The sequence below is a fragment of the Candida dubliniensis genome, chromosome 3, assembly GCF_000026945.1.
Source record: "Candida dubliniensis CD36 chromosome 3, complete sequence".
Taxonomy (NCBI): domain Eukaryota; kingdom Fungi; phylum Ascomycota; class Pichiomycetes; order Serinales; family Debaryomycetaceae; genus Candida; species Candida dubliniensis.
The window spans coordinates 1,211,592-1,225,131 of NC_012862.1; the positions used below are offsets into that span (position 1 = coordinate 1,211,592).

The following is a 13,540-nucleotide window of genomic DNA, read 5'->3' on the forward strand; positions in this document are numbered from 1 at the left end:
AAAAGAATCAAAGGGATTCATATTCCTCCAGAATACACGACCCAACATGACTCAAAATTTATGGGGTGGCAGCTTGACTCAAGAAGATGTTAATCCTGTTATACTAAGAAAACTTTTATATTTATTATTCTGAATATATATATATATCAGTTTGTCTATTTATCTATTTACTATAATGTTTGTAAATTTGAATAGATGTCTCCTTTTATGCAGATTTTTTTTTCAAATAACTTTCAATATAGAAAGCAGTGAATAATGCAGTTAATGGTAATAAATAAAGAACATTAATTAAAATAGGTAATGCTTGATCTGGAGTACTTATACAACTAACCCATTTCAAATTATCAGGATTAATGACATGACTAGTATCAACAATCCAAACAAATGAATGTAATATAGCAATTGAACCTCCAACAATAAATTGAGTGATTTGCATAGTTGTTAAAATTCTTTTAAAAAAATTGGGCACAGTAATTTTTAAACAATTTAATGAAAAATAAAAATACATTAATGAATGAATAAATGAATTAAATACCACAAAAATCCAAATTGGTGGTGATTGATATCTTATACCAGCCCACATACACATCATTGCTCCAGCATGATGATAACTTTGTAAAAGTGAACTTGGACGACCTTTTAATAAAATAATCACGGTATCTAAAACTTCATAAAATTTGGAAATATAAAACCACCAACCAAATATTTCTAAATTATGTAACCCTTGTTCATTGGTTAAAAGTCTTGAAAAAATCCCAATTTTTGGATCACATACTGAATGAATAAAACTATCCAATTTTTTAGTTTGATAATTATTACTATTAACTAAAGATTGGAAAAAATTCCCTTCAAATAAATTCATTGTAGTAGTAATAGTATGTAATATACCTAAAAATGTCCAAACAGAATATAAACACAACAAAATGTTATGTAATAAAACAAATATTTTGAAAATTGAAGTTTTAGCAATTGGATTAGGAACCGTTGGTAAAATTTTTTGTAATTTTTTATCTTCCAATTTAGTTATATCGATTTTGGTAGTTGTTTCAGTTTTTGTTTTATTATATTTGACAATTTGTTTATTTCTAATAATTGAATTTATGAAATGAACTGAAGTAAAATAAATAATGGCAATGGTTAAAGGAGTAGTTACATTCATTGAAGTATAATATATTTTCTTTAAAATTTCATTATCAAATGGACTTGAAGGAATTGGAGTATCAAATGGTGGGAAAGTTTTCCATACTTCAGCATTTGGTGATTTGAATTTTGCTAACATTATAGCTATATATAGGTGATGTGGGTGTTCAGGAATATGTATTGCTTATAAAGAAGGAAAAATGCAAAAAAAAAAAAAAGAAAAAGAGAATAATCGGTATAATTGCTTTATATATATATATATATGTTTTAGTCGGCCTAGCAGAAAAGTTTTCAAGTTTGCCGTGTATACTTACTTGTTATTGTTTAGTGATTTATTTACTTCCTTCCGAGATTTTTACCTCATCTCGAAATGAATCAGCGATTATTATTTGTTGCTCAAAAAAAAAAAAAAAAAAAGTACCAAAGATATTGCCGAATTAAGTATCCCATCTGTAGTTTCACTTACATCGTTAATTAATTAGACCGATGTTGGGTGTGTGTTTTTTTGTTTTGTGTAATAATTTGATTACTTTTATGGAGAAATTTTTGTTGAGCAAGGCTAAGAAATATTGATGAATATTGAATTGTCCATTGTTTCTCCGTGGTGGTGCAGATTATTAACAATAGGGAGGAGAACAACAAACTTCAAGGAATAGGATTAATAGCTACTAGTAATGGTTTATCCAATATATCTATTTGGCAACTTACTATTGGACCAGAAGTTTGGTCAGGTCTGGTCAGGTCTTTGCTCAACAAATAGTTTTAAGTTGTGTTTTGTCATCGGAGTTTTTACTTGAATAATTGAACTTCCGAGTCGTGTGCGTTTGTGTGTGTATGTCGTGTATATTTACCAATCAGATTTATTCCTTTTGTTTTGTTGGGAGGGAAGAATTGGTCTTCGGATTTAAGGTGGAACCCCTAGTCTCAAAACAACAACTACTTTTTTTCTTCTTAAATCCGTGATTCAATTAACCGTAGACTTCTCTAGAATTATAGATCTCCAACTCATATCTCTTTCTTGCACTTTAGTAACATTATAAGACTATTGGAAAGTAGATAACTACAGTTGATAAGCCTTGCATGTATGCTACGTTTTAACCAAGTATATCTTAGTTGTTCAATTTACGAAAAAGCTAAACCTTGGACTTCCATGCTACTTATACTTAGTAAAACTACTAATTATTAAATCATAATATTCATTTATATATATATTAATAGATTCATTCATTTTATTCTAAAATCTCTAAATACTATAAATATAAGGAGTCATTGTATTTGTAGTACTTGTACTTGTACTTGTTGTAGGTGTAGTTGGAACAAGTGTTTCAGTTGGAGATGGAATATAGAATTGTTGAAAATTTGGTTGTTTTATAGGACTATATTGTTTGATTGGCAGATGTTGATATTGATATTGATATTGATATTGTTGTTGTTGATATTGGTATTGCTGCATTTTGGATGGCAGAAATTGTTGTTTTGTTGGCAGGTAATATGGTTGTTGTTTGACTGGCAGACAAAGTGATTGATGTCTTTGATGACGGCTTTGGTGATAATTGTTGTTATTGTTTTTTCCTGGCAGAAATTGTAATTTAACTGGCAGTTGTAATTGAGTTGAATTTTTATGAGGAGATACTACTCCTTTTGTTGTTGTTGGTGTTGCTCTCATATCAATAAAATTAGTAATTGATTGTAAAGGTAATGGAGAAATTGGATTAAATAATGATTGTTGTAATTTAACTGGTGAAGTAGATACCACAGGTTCAATTAATGGATTGAATTCCATTGATCTTTTTTCATTAATTAAAAATCCTTGTTCTCTTAAAAATAATGTTAATGAAACAATTGCCTTATCTAAATTACTTTGGCTTTCCTTTTCATTTTCATTTTCATTAAAATAAGATAAAATAAATTGATGATATGGTTCAACCCTATCATTATCAATGTCGACATTTGATGATTCAATTGGAGTTTCATTAGCAATGATTTCAATACCTAATAAAATTTTAAATGGAATAACAATTTGATTTTCAAAAATTTGTTTATTAATCATAAAAATATCATGAAATTTTGTTGGATTAAAAGTCACTTTAAATTCATAATTATTAGGTAAAATTTTTTTCAATTGTTTAGCACAATGTTTAATTTTAGATTCTGACCCTTTTATATCAATTAATAATTTATTATCAGTTGGGTTAAAATCTTCAATTGAAGTTGGGAAATTTATAAATGATTGATAATCATTTTCAAGTTTATTAATTTGACCCAATTTATTATTATTAATAAGCATAAGATAATGACTTTTCAATAATTGAAATTTAATTGAATGATAAACAGTGGTGATTGGAGTAATTGGATTTATTGAACAATCATTCATACAACATTTATAAACTAATTGATCAATTTCATATTTCACCAATTTAATATTTTTAGAATTTTTACGAGGACATTTAATTAAAACATTATTAATTCTTTTCAATGAATAAACATTACTTGAACAAGTCTTTATGGTAGAAAATTTAATGAAAACATTATATTTTTTCATAATTGATTGAATTATTGAACCTCCATTACCAATAATTGATTTATGGAAAACTTCAGGAATATTAAATTTTAATTCCAGAGGTAATTCCAATTCCAATAATTCTAAAGTTTTCAAAATTAATATGGTTTGACAAGTTAATTCAATATCAATATAAAAATTATATTGATTGAAATTTTGGAAATTAATTTTAGGGATATTTTGTAATTGATTTAAAATTTTAATCAATTTACCATTTTTTTTACCACTAATAAAATCCCGTTGATCATTTCCTAATTCTAATCTTAATTTAATTGCCAGACAAATATTGCCCTTATTACCATTGGCTACTAAATTCTTCAATATCAATTTAATTTCATCACAATGTCCATTGATTTGTAATCCATATTGATTCATAACAGCATTACAAGTTTTCTTGCGTTGTATTAATTGGACTAAACCTAATTCATTGACAATATTGGGGATAATTGCATCAACAGTATAATAATTAGTAGCAATACCATTAATATCACTAATACAATCATCAACTGATTCTTTATTACCACCTTGAACCATAACCGTAGAATTATTTAATTCACCTAAATTTGGTAATTGAATGAAAACTCCATATTTAAACATAATATTTAATAAATTTTTTTGATTATTTAAAATCATTAAATCAAGTTTATCTTTATTCATAATGATTTTTTCAGTAATTAAATGATTATGATTATTTTGAATTAATTTATTTAAAATAAATTTTGTTAATAATAATTCTGTAATATTTTTAGCAGTAATCCAAATTTTTAAATCTTTGTTGTTGGTAACAATTTTAGAATTAAATAAATTTGGTAATAAATCAGGAACATAAATATTAGCTTTTGTTTGTTTTGCAATTTGATGGAAATTGAATAAATCAATCCCACCAAGTATAGGAATCATGGATAATTCCATATCAATACAATCAATAGTATATCCATTTAAAATAGAATCAATTAAAATTCTCATGGCAGTTTCACAAAAAGTAATATTATCTAATTTACCAACAATATGAATTGAATAAAGTTGTTGTTGTTGTTGTTGTTCTCTTTCAACATCAAGTTTTTGAGATAATGATGGTTTATTAAATGAATTAATTTCATTATTAATAATAATTTCAACTTCATAACGTTGACATAATTTCATCATTTCATCAGTAAAAGTTTCATTAATATTCATAAATTCAATTTCAATTAATGTTAAAGTTTTATAACCAACTCGATTATAATTAATTAATATTTGATGTCTAGCATCATTAACAAATTTTTCATCACCATTAATAGATACTGTAATTAATGGATTATTAATTGATGGATCTAAAACTGTAACAGAATTACAATTAGAATTAGAATTATTATTAATAGTTTCAGCAATTTGTTGTAACGGATATAAATTATCAATCATCTTGTAACCAGTACTAGATGATGATGATGATGATGATGTGGATTTACTAGTGTATTGTCTCCAAATACCATTATGAGTTTCATAACAAGTAATAATTTCATTATTATTATATTTTGGATCAATGACAAAAGTATAATCTAAGTTAAGAACAACGGTGTTTGACATAATGCAAGGAAATGAAATAAGTTAGTTATCAATAGGATGGGGAAAAAGTAAAATATCAAATAAAAAACTATGAAAATGAAAACTCAACGAAATGTAAAAAAATAAAAAAGAACTGATAATGATTTATAAAACAAATGTATGACGAAACGAAATAAGCAAATAATGGAGTTTGGGAGTTTGGGAGGGGGTATCAAGAAAGTAATTATCAACGTAATGAATATGAAAAAGAAAGTATCAAAATCAAGAAAGAAAGATGAGAATATAATTCAATAATTTAATCAAGATGAGTTGACATATATATATATATATATATTATCTGCAATATTAAGGAGTGAGAAAAGAATAAGAATATCAACTATGGTTAGATCATACGTCTGCTGTTGTTGTGATGACAATGAAACCAAGTTAAACAAAGGAAAGAAAGAGAAGTTAATAAGAGTTTATGGACGCTGTTGTTATGGTCCTTCTGTATTCAATTTGACTAATTAGGCAATTAATTAATTAATGTTTTAGCTTTTTTTTGTGTCATATTTCAATTAATAGTAGTTGTCAATTGGTAGCATATTGTGAATCACTATTGAATTATTTGTTTTTGGGCCTAATCGGGTAATTCCTCCCCCCTTTCTCCTCAAGCCTCAAGTTTTTGTGCAGAAATGCCAACTTTGTGATTAATTGCCTAATTAGGAAAAGAAATTAATTGATTAATTGATTTCTCGATCAAGCAACATATATTATACAGAGATAGAATAGAATAGAATACAATAAACTAGGAATAGATCCTTTAGTTTAATATTTTGTTTTGAAACAATCTTACTTGATGTTGTAATACTTAATGTAGTAAAATTGATTTGTTACTGCATTAGGTTATACATCATAATATAATTTTTTTTTTTCATTATCTATTGATGTTTACTTTTTTCAAATCAGAGCAATGAATGAATAACTCACATTTCAATATCGTTTACATACATACAGCAAGAAAACTTTGGTACCTTATTTGGGAAAAATTGACACAAGTTTGTTTCAATTGTTTGGTGATGGCAGTTGGTTAAATCTATACCTGATGCAATGTACCTACATCAACAACTACAACAACATACAGCCGTAACGTCTGTTGATGTATCCTTATTAGGAAACTATCAATATTAATTATACTTATCGATTCATACTATAGTAGAAATCAATCTAGAAAATCACCGTTATAGACATAAGTTCTTCTACTGCACATCTCTCCCCTGCCCCCCTCTCTTGTGATATAGACGTTGTTCAACGGTTTATTTTGTTGAAATTGTTGATTCTGTTTGAGTATAGATTTACGATTCTATTGAAAAATTGTAAAGACTTAATTTCTTTATATAAATATATATATCTATAAAATTAATACAGACATTATATGTATTATATATATACAGTTTTTGCTTCATTTAAATATCAAAAGTCTTAGTATCAAGATATTTAATTAAAGATAAATATTTTTCATCCACATCTTTTTCATCAATAATTCCAAATTGAATTAAATCACCAAATATTAATGCTACTTTTTGATTAGAATATTTCAAATAATCAAAATCATCGTCACTAGAAGTAATTGCTTCTTCTTCAATTACACCATCATTGATATTAGAACCTTGTTTTTCTTTATTATGATCAGTTATTTCTAAATTTTCCATATCACCAATAGTAATATTATAAGTTGAATTAATACCTTGTTCTGATAATGCATTAGAATTAATTGGTTTTTTTAATGGACCATTTTGAATTAACCCCCAAAGACACCAAAAAATTTGTACCGTAGCTCTCCAATAAATACATTCATTATATAATTTTTCAATTTCATATTGAATAATTGATATTGGATTAGTAGAATTATTAATTAAACTTTCTGGAGTTTGTCCAGTTTTCAAATTTGATGAAGGATATTGGAAATCATATTCAATATATGATTTAATTAAATTAATTTGTTGTAATTGATTAGGATAATTTTCTTGATGAATGAAATAAGATTTTTCAGGATCATGATAATCAGACATCCATTCTGAAAAATGATTAACAATATCATAAGCAGGGAAATTAGCTCCAGAATATTCAAAATCAATAACTACTAAATTAGTGTCTTTTTTATTAGAAGTTGATTTAATAGTAACTTCACCATCAACGATATTGTTATTAGTATCTGATGATGATGTTGAGACAAGTATATCTTGAGGATTAAATGATTCATGTAATAATAAATTTCCATATTGAGTATCATTATGACAAAATTTATAATTATTAGTGAAATTTTTTTCATCATATTTATTAAATAACCATTGTTTATATTTGTTGATAATATTTTTGAATTGATCAAATGAAACAATAAATATATCTTGAAGATTATAATTAGCTTGTAAATATCCTGGTAATAATTCTTGCTCAAAAAGTTTTAACCATTTATCAATTAAATTCCAACATGTTGGTTGAGTTGATTCATAATCTTTAGTATCTAATTCAATTTTATAATGTAAATCTTTCATTCTTCTACCCAACATTTGTGAAAGAATTTCATCTCTAATTTGTTGTTTATTTAATGTAAGAAATCCATCTAAAAATTGTTCAAATCTACCATTACTGAATATTCCTAATAATCTTGGTCCAATTCTTTTTTGAGATAATTTAATTAAAATGGCTAATTCATTATCTCTATCAATTAATTCATCAACATTTTTACCATAAACTCGTAATAATAATGTTGGTAAATGAATATTTTGTAAATCATCATGATATTCAATCTTATATATAGCATTAGTTAATGCCCCTGAAATTCTATTAATATTCAAATTATTAATGGTTAATTGACGTTTATGCCATTTACTAATTTTCAAAGTTTTAGTTAAGGCAATAATATCTTGTTTAAAAAAATCTAATGGTAAGGAATTATCTAAATAAACATGGACTGAAGGAACAGATCTTTCTTGATCAACCTGGGTAGTAGTTATAGTTAATCTATTTAATGAAGATGAAGATAATGATCTTCTACGACTAGAAGATAAACTAGGTCTTCTTGTGGCACTAGTTGATCGAGAATTTGCTGTAGAATTTCTAGTTCTTGATCTTGATCTTGATCGTGATTGTGATTGTTCTTTAATATTAGCTGGTGATATCTCCATCATAAGTAAAGGGTTATAAGGTATATATATATATATATATATATATATAAATGGAAAAAGAGATAAGAATTAAACTTCTTGATAAGATCTTGTTGGGGGAAATATTTTTTTTTTTTTCTTTTCCTCCACCCAAAAGTTTGTTGGTGATAATTGTAACCTTTTTGCTCAATCCATATATCACTCTTCCAATACTAAAATTATTATGGAAATTAATTTAAATGTCGTAAGACCTTTTTCAAACTAAAAATTTTAATTAACTATTTCATTTATAAATTTTATTTGAAATTAAAATTATTAAGTAAATTAACCGAGGTGTTATGATGATAACTAGGTTAGTTTAACTTTTATTTGTTATTTCCAAGTTTTTTATTTATTTGGTAGCAACGATAATACTCCTATTAATCAAGTTATTGTTGAATATAATAGAAAGTATAATCGTATAACCGTAACCATAACCATAACCGTAACCGTATCTTAATTGTTCCAGAAACTATAGTTATTAGTACCCTTGACTACTGGAAAGTCATGTGAACATATTTACTATAGTGTAACGAGACAAGATTTAGAGTTTACCTAACAACGACGACAATAAACTCTCCCCTGTTAGCTTAACTAAAGAAGATTAGTATTAATAGTTTCACCATGTCTTCCAATGTTATTAGACCAACTACATTAGAACTGTATTGCCAAAAAAAGACTTGTTTGCATTATACAGATGTATCAGGATTGACGAAGTGCCATGACATTTCTATCCTCTACTTCTGTTGTTTATACAATTAGCTTCAAATGATAAATGTCTTCCCAAATAAATTGACGATATTTGAGATAAAAGACAACTGTTAAGTTCAATTCCTCGTTTCCTGTTACAATTATATGGATCGCAAATATGATCTTGCATCTCTCCAACCATCATGTGTTACACAAACTTATACACCTACTACTCTACACCAAAAGAACTTTCCTTTCGTCTAAATCGTCAATTGTGTAATTAACTTTCTATATATATATTCCCTCCATCGTCCATACAACAACAACAATAAACAAAGAGTGTTTAGTAGTGGTAGTTTAAAGTTTCTCTCTCTCTTTTTCTGTTAGTGGATCACCTTACAACTAAAAAAAAAATTTCTTCTCTATAAACAAACTGTTTTCTACTACTTCCTTCCTTCCTTCTTCTTCTTTTTGCCCTCCAATACCATCAATTACTCTACTATCCTTTGCAAAAGGTTTCCAGATTTTCATAGATCTATCCAATTGTTTGACTCAAAAACAAAGCTAGAAATTGAATTACCCTATCCCTTTTTTTTCTTGTTTTTGGTTTTTTTTTGGTCCAATTTTTAAAACGATGTCGTTTTCTGCATATGTTATAATCATTGGTTGTGCCATTGGTAGTATCTACTATTATTTCAAGAACCTTGAATTAGCAAATTTACGAGATGATCATGCTAAATTGGCATCTCATATAGAAACTATACAAAGGAATTTAGATACTAATCGTGATAAATTACAACAAGTTGAAAAATTAAACGCTGAATTAATTGCCAAATCAAAAACTTCAGCGTCAATTGAAACTCGAGCTATTGCTGAAAATAAAGCTAATCAAGAAAAATTACAATTGCAATTGAAAGATTTAACTAAAAAATATAATGAATTGATTGAAGAGAAAACTAAATTAGAAACTGAATATCAAGAAAAGCAACTTCGTACTATTTCTGAACATAATGAGAAGGTTAAAGAATTACAATTATCAAAGGCATCATATGAAGATGAAATCAAAAATAAATTGGAGAAAACATTTGATTTTAAATTAAATACTGCCATTGAACAAGTAGTAGCAGAAAGAGATTTACAAATACAACAATTAACTGATGAATTAAGTGAAGTTAAGGGAACATTGAATCAAGAGATAACACATCATAATGAATCTAATGCAACCAATGAACGCAAAATCTCGGAATTACAACACTTGAAAGATGAAACTGAAAAGAAATATAACGAACAAGCTGTTTTATATGATAAATTACAATTAGTCAATAAATTACAATCTGAAGAGAATGAACAAAATGTTAAAGAAATAGCTGCTAAAGATGAAGAAGTAGAATCATTACAAAAGAAATTGAAGGAAATGAATTCTGATTTCATTCAAGTAACTAAAGATTTGAAAGAATCAAGGGAAAATATTGTTGAAATTGAAAATGCTGCTAAAGATTTGAAATTAAGTCAAGAATTATTACATAAACATTTGTCACTGGAAAAAGATTTGAAAACTGAACTTGTGGCAAAAGTTGAAAAATTAGAGAAAGATATAACTTCTAAACAACTTGTAATAGATGAACAAGACAAGAAATTATCATTGATTGAACAACCTTTGTTGGTTTTAGAAGATTATCTTGAAGTTTTGAAAGAGACAGATGATAGTTTCCCTCATTCGTTATTAGACCATGAAGATGGCGTTTCAAAATCTGTTGACAACAATTCAGATGTTGATGAAGAAACCTTTGATGACAATGTATTTTCTGCAAAATCAATTGGAGTTTTATCCTTGGCACACAAGTACATTGATATATTAAGACAAAAGACTATTAATAAACGTCAATTACTTGAACAACAAAATAAAGACATTGAAGATTATAAACAACAATTAATGAAAGTAAATACAAATAATGTTGTTTTAGGTTGTGAAATTATTTCTAATTTACAAATCTTACAACAGGAACTTGAAGCCAAAGATAAAGACAATAAAGTGAATCAAAAAATTGATGAAATTAAGAATATTGTCAATAGTTTCACATCGCCAGTTGATCCAAATGAAGTTGTGAAAGAAGAAGATAATACTGAGACTTCACAAGAAAATAAAATTATAGTTAATGAAACTGAAGATTCAAGCATTTCAAAAGATCAAGATACTGCCGCTGAGAGCTCAACAGATGTTATTTCTAATACTGATGATATTGATAACTCTACAACTGCTGAAACACCATTGACAGAACTGGAAAAAGATACCGTTTCCGAAACACTTGATACAACCACCACTAATAATGATGGCGATGTTTCTCAATTAGACGACAGAAAACCAATTGTGTCATCTGGATCATTTGATGAACAAATTGATACAAAAACTGAAGAGAGTTTACGTGAATTGAAAAATCTCAATAAACTTTCTGATACTTTTGAAATTAAGAATTCTGTAACCCAATCTTCTTTGGCAAATACTACCAGTGATGAACCAGAAAAGGTCCAACTTGAAGAAATTTCTAAAGAGTTAAAGAACGAAAATGAAGAAAAGGAATCTGAAAAAGACAGTAAACTGACACCATCAGATATTGTTATTGATAAGAGTGAACCTGTTAAAACTCTGGATGATTTATTGGATGAGAGAAAGGAAGTCAAAGGTGATAAGACTCAATCTCATAATGAATTCCAAAAGGAGACTAAGCATGATACAGCCATTGATTCACATAATGAAGTCAAAGAGAAAGTCAAGGATAATTCAACTGTTGTACCTAAAGTAATTGAACCACATACAGAAGCTGAAAAAGAAACCCAAAGTGATACAACTCATGAATCCAAACTGACTGAAACAAATAATGAAGCCGAAAATGAGGAAACTAAGAGTGATGCAACTGCTGAACCACTTGAAGAAACCAAGAGGGATACTGCTACTGAACCTAAAGTAACTGAATCATTTGATGAATCTAAGGAAGATAAAACAGAAGCAGTAAAGATTTCGAATGATGCATCAAAAATTGAAGCAAAACCTGTCGAAACTGAGATTGTTGAAAGTAAAAAAGTGGAACCTTTGGTTGACGATATCAAAGATAAAGGTAAAACTGAAGAGAAATCGGGAAGTAAAGAACCTAAGGTTGACCAGAAATTGGAAACTGTTTTGGATCATGAACTTGATAAAGAGTCTAAAATAGATGATTATAAACATCAAGAGAAAGAGTTGTTACAAAAGAAAGAGCCATTTGAAGATGAAAAACAAATCAAAGAAGAAGAGGCGCCTAAAATTGAAGCTCCATCCAAAATAGATAAGACAACTGAGGTTACAACCCCATTCAAAGATGAGAAGCCATCTAAGGTTGAAAATGACAAAGATGAAGTTAAGAATGATACTGTTTCTAAAGATGATTCTATTGTTAAACCTAGTATAATTGCTAAAGAAGATAAAGATGGTGTTGAAGAAGTGAAAAGTAAGAGTGGTGAAGATAAAGATCAGGGCAAGGATAAGAATGATAACGACAAGGACAACGAGGAAGAAGATAAGTGTGACAATGTGAATCAAGACGAGGATAATAAACTCAAAAATAAAGTTGAGAATAATAACGATGAAGATATCGATAAGGACATTGTTATTGTAGACAAGGAAAAAGATGACAAAGAGGGAGACAAAGAAAAAGAAAAAGACGTTGAAGATGATAAAGATGACAAAGACGATAATAAGGTTGTTAATGCAGATGACGACGACAAAGAAGTTGACAATGAAGAAGACGACACTGATAATGATAACGATAATAACACTTTAAAAACACCATTTGATTTTGAAGCTAGTCCTTCTCCAAGTCCAAGTATTAGTTCACAATCATCTCAATCTCAAAAATCTTCACCACTGAAAAAGAATAAAAAGAAAGGTAAAAAGAAGAATAAAACCACATTTTAGAAACTCCAAACTTCTGGTGATATAAGTGTGAAGAGATGTTGATTTTTTTTTTTTGCTTAATGAGATTATTCCCAATAATTAGTGATAGTGACGTATAATTTTAATTTATAGAGTTTTGTTTTTTGTTTTAATACATCAATAAATTTACATATATATATATGCTGTGTTGAAAGAGTCGGTTGTAGGTTAAAAATAGTCTAGCAGCATAGGGTTAATACTCATTCAAAAACAATAATGCTGTTAAATTATCATTTACTTGGACGTTAAAACCAGAAATAGTAATATTAAGGTTTAAATGTATCTGATCAATATGAAATTTAGATATATACTTTAAACTTCTGGTTAGATTGAGATTGAGTTTTTTTTGTAGATTCTTAACGTATTAATGAATTTTCTTGGATGAGAGAGTTTATCAACGGTTGTTATTGGTCCGAAATGATATTTCTCAACCCAACCTCACCCAACACATTT

The 13,540-nt window shown here is 27.4% G+C and overlaps 4 protein-coding genes across 4 annotated transcripts; 1 reads left to right on the top strand and 3 right to left on the bottom strand. All coding sequences in view use genetic code 12, as the record gives it.

The window, feature by feature from the left end:
- Positions 1–205: 205 nt before the first annotated feature.
- On the bottom strand, positions 206–1,279 carry CD36_85260 (elongation of fatty acids protein, putative; the record flags this gene model as incomplete). Its single annotated transcript, XM_002419388.1, has 1 exon — positions 206–1,279. The coding sequence occupies one exon, from the start codon at positions 1,277–1,279 to the stop codon at positions 206–208; it is 1,074 nt and encodes a 357-aa protein (XP_002419433.1).
- A 1,104-nt stretch (positions 1,280–2,383) lies between these two features.
- Positions 2,384–5,266, bottom strand: CD36_85270 (uncharacterized protein yll032c homologue, putative; the record flags this gene model as incomplete). Its single annotated transcript, XM_002419389.1, has 1 exon — positions 2,384–5,266. One exon carries the CDS (start codon positions 5,264–5,266, stop codon positions 2,384–2,386), a length of 2,883 nt encoding a protein of 960 aa, XP_002419434.1.
- Positions 5,267–6,690: 1,424 nt separating this feature from the next.
- Positions 6,691–8,415, bottom strand: CD36_85280 (choline kinase, putative; the record flags this gene model as incomplete). Its single annotated transcript, XM_002419390.1, has 1 exon — positions 6,691–8,415. The coding sequence occupies one exon, from the start codon at positions 8,413–8,415 to the stop codon at positions 6,691–6,693; it is 1,725 nt and encodes a 574-aa protein (XP_002419435.1).
- Positions 8,416–9,754: 1,339 nt separating this feature from the next.
- Positions 9,755–13,069, top strand: CD36_85290 (vesicular transport protein, putative; the record flags this gene model as incomplete). The annotated part of the gene is made up of 1 exon (XM_002419391.1): positions 9,755–13,069. The coding sequence occupies one exon, from the start codon at positions 9,755–9,757 to the stop codon at positions 13,067–13,069; it is 3,315 nt and encodes a 1,104-aa protein (XP_002419436.1).
- Between the last annotated feature and the right edge of the window lie 471 nt (positions 13,070–13,540).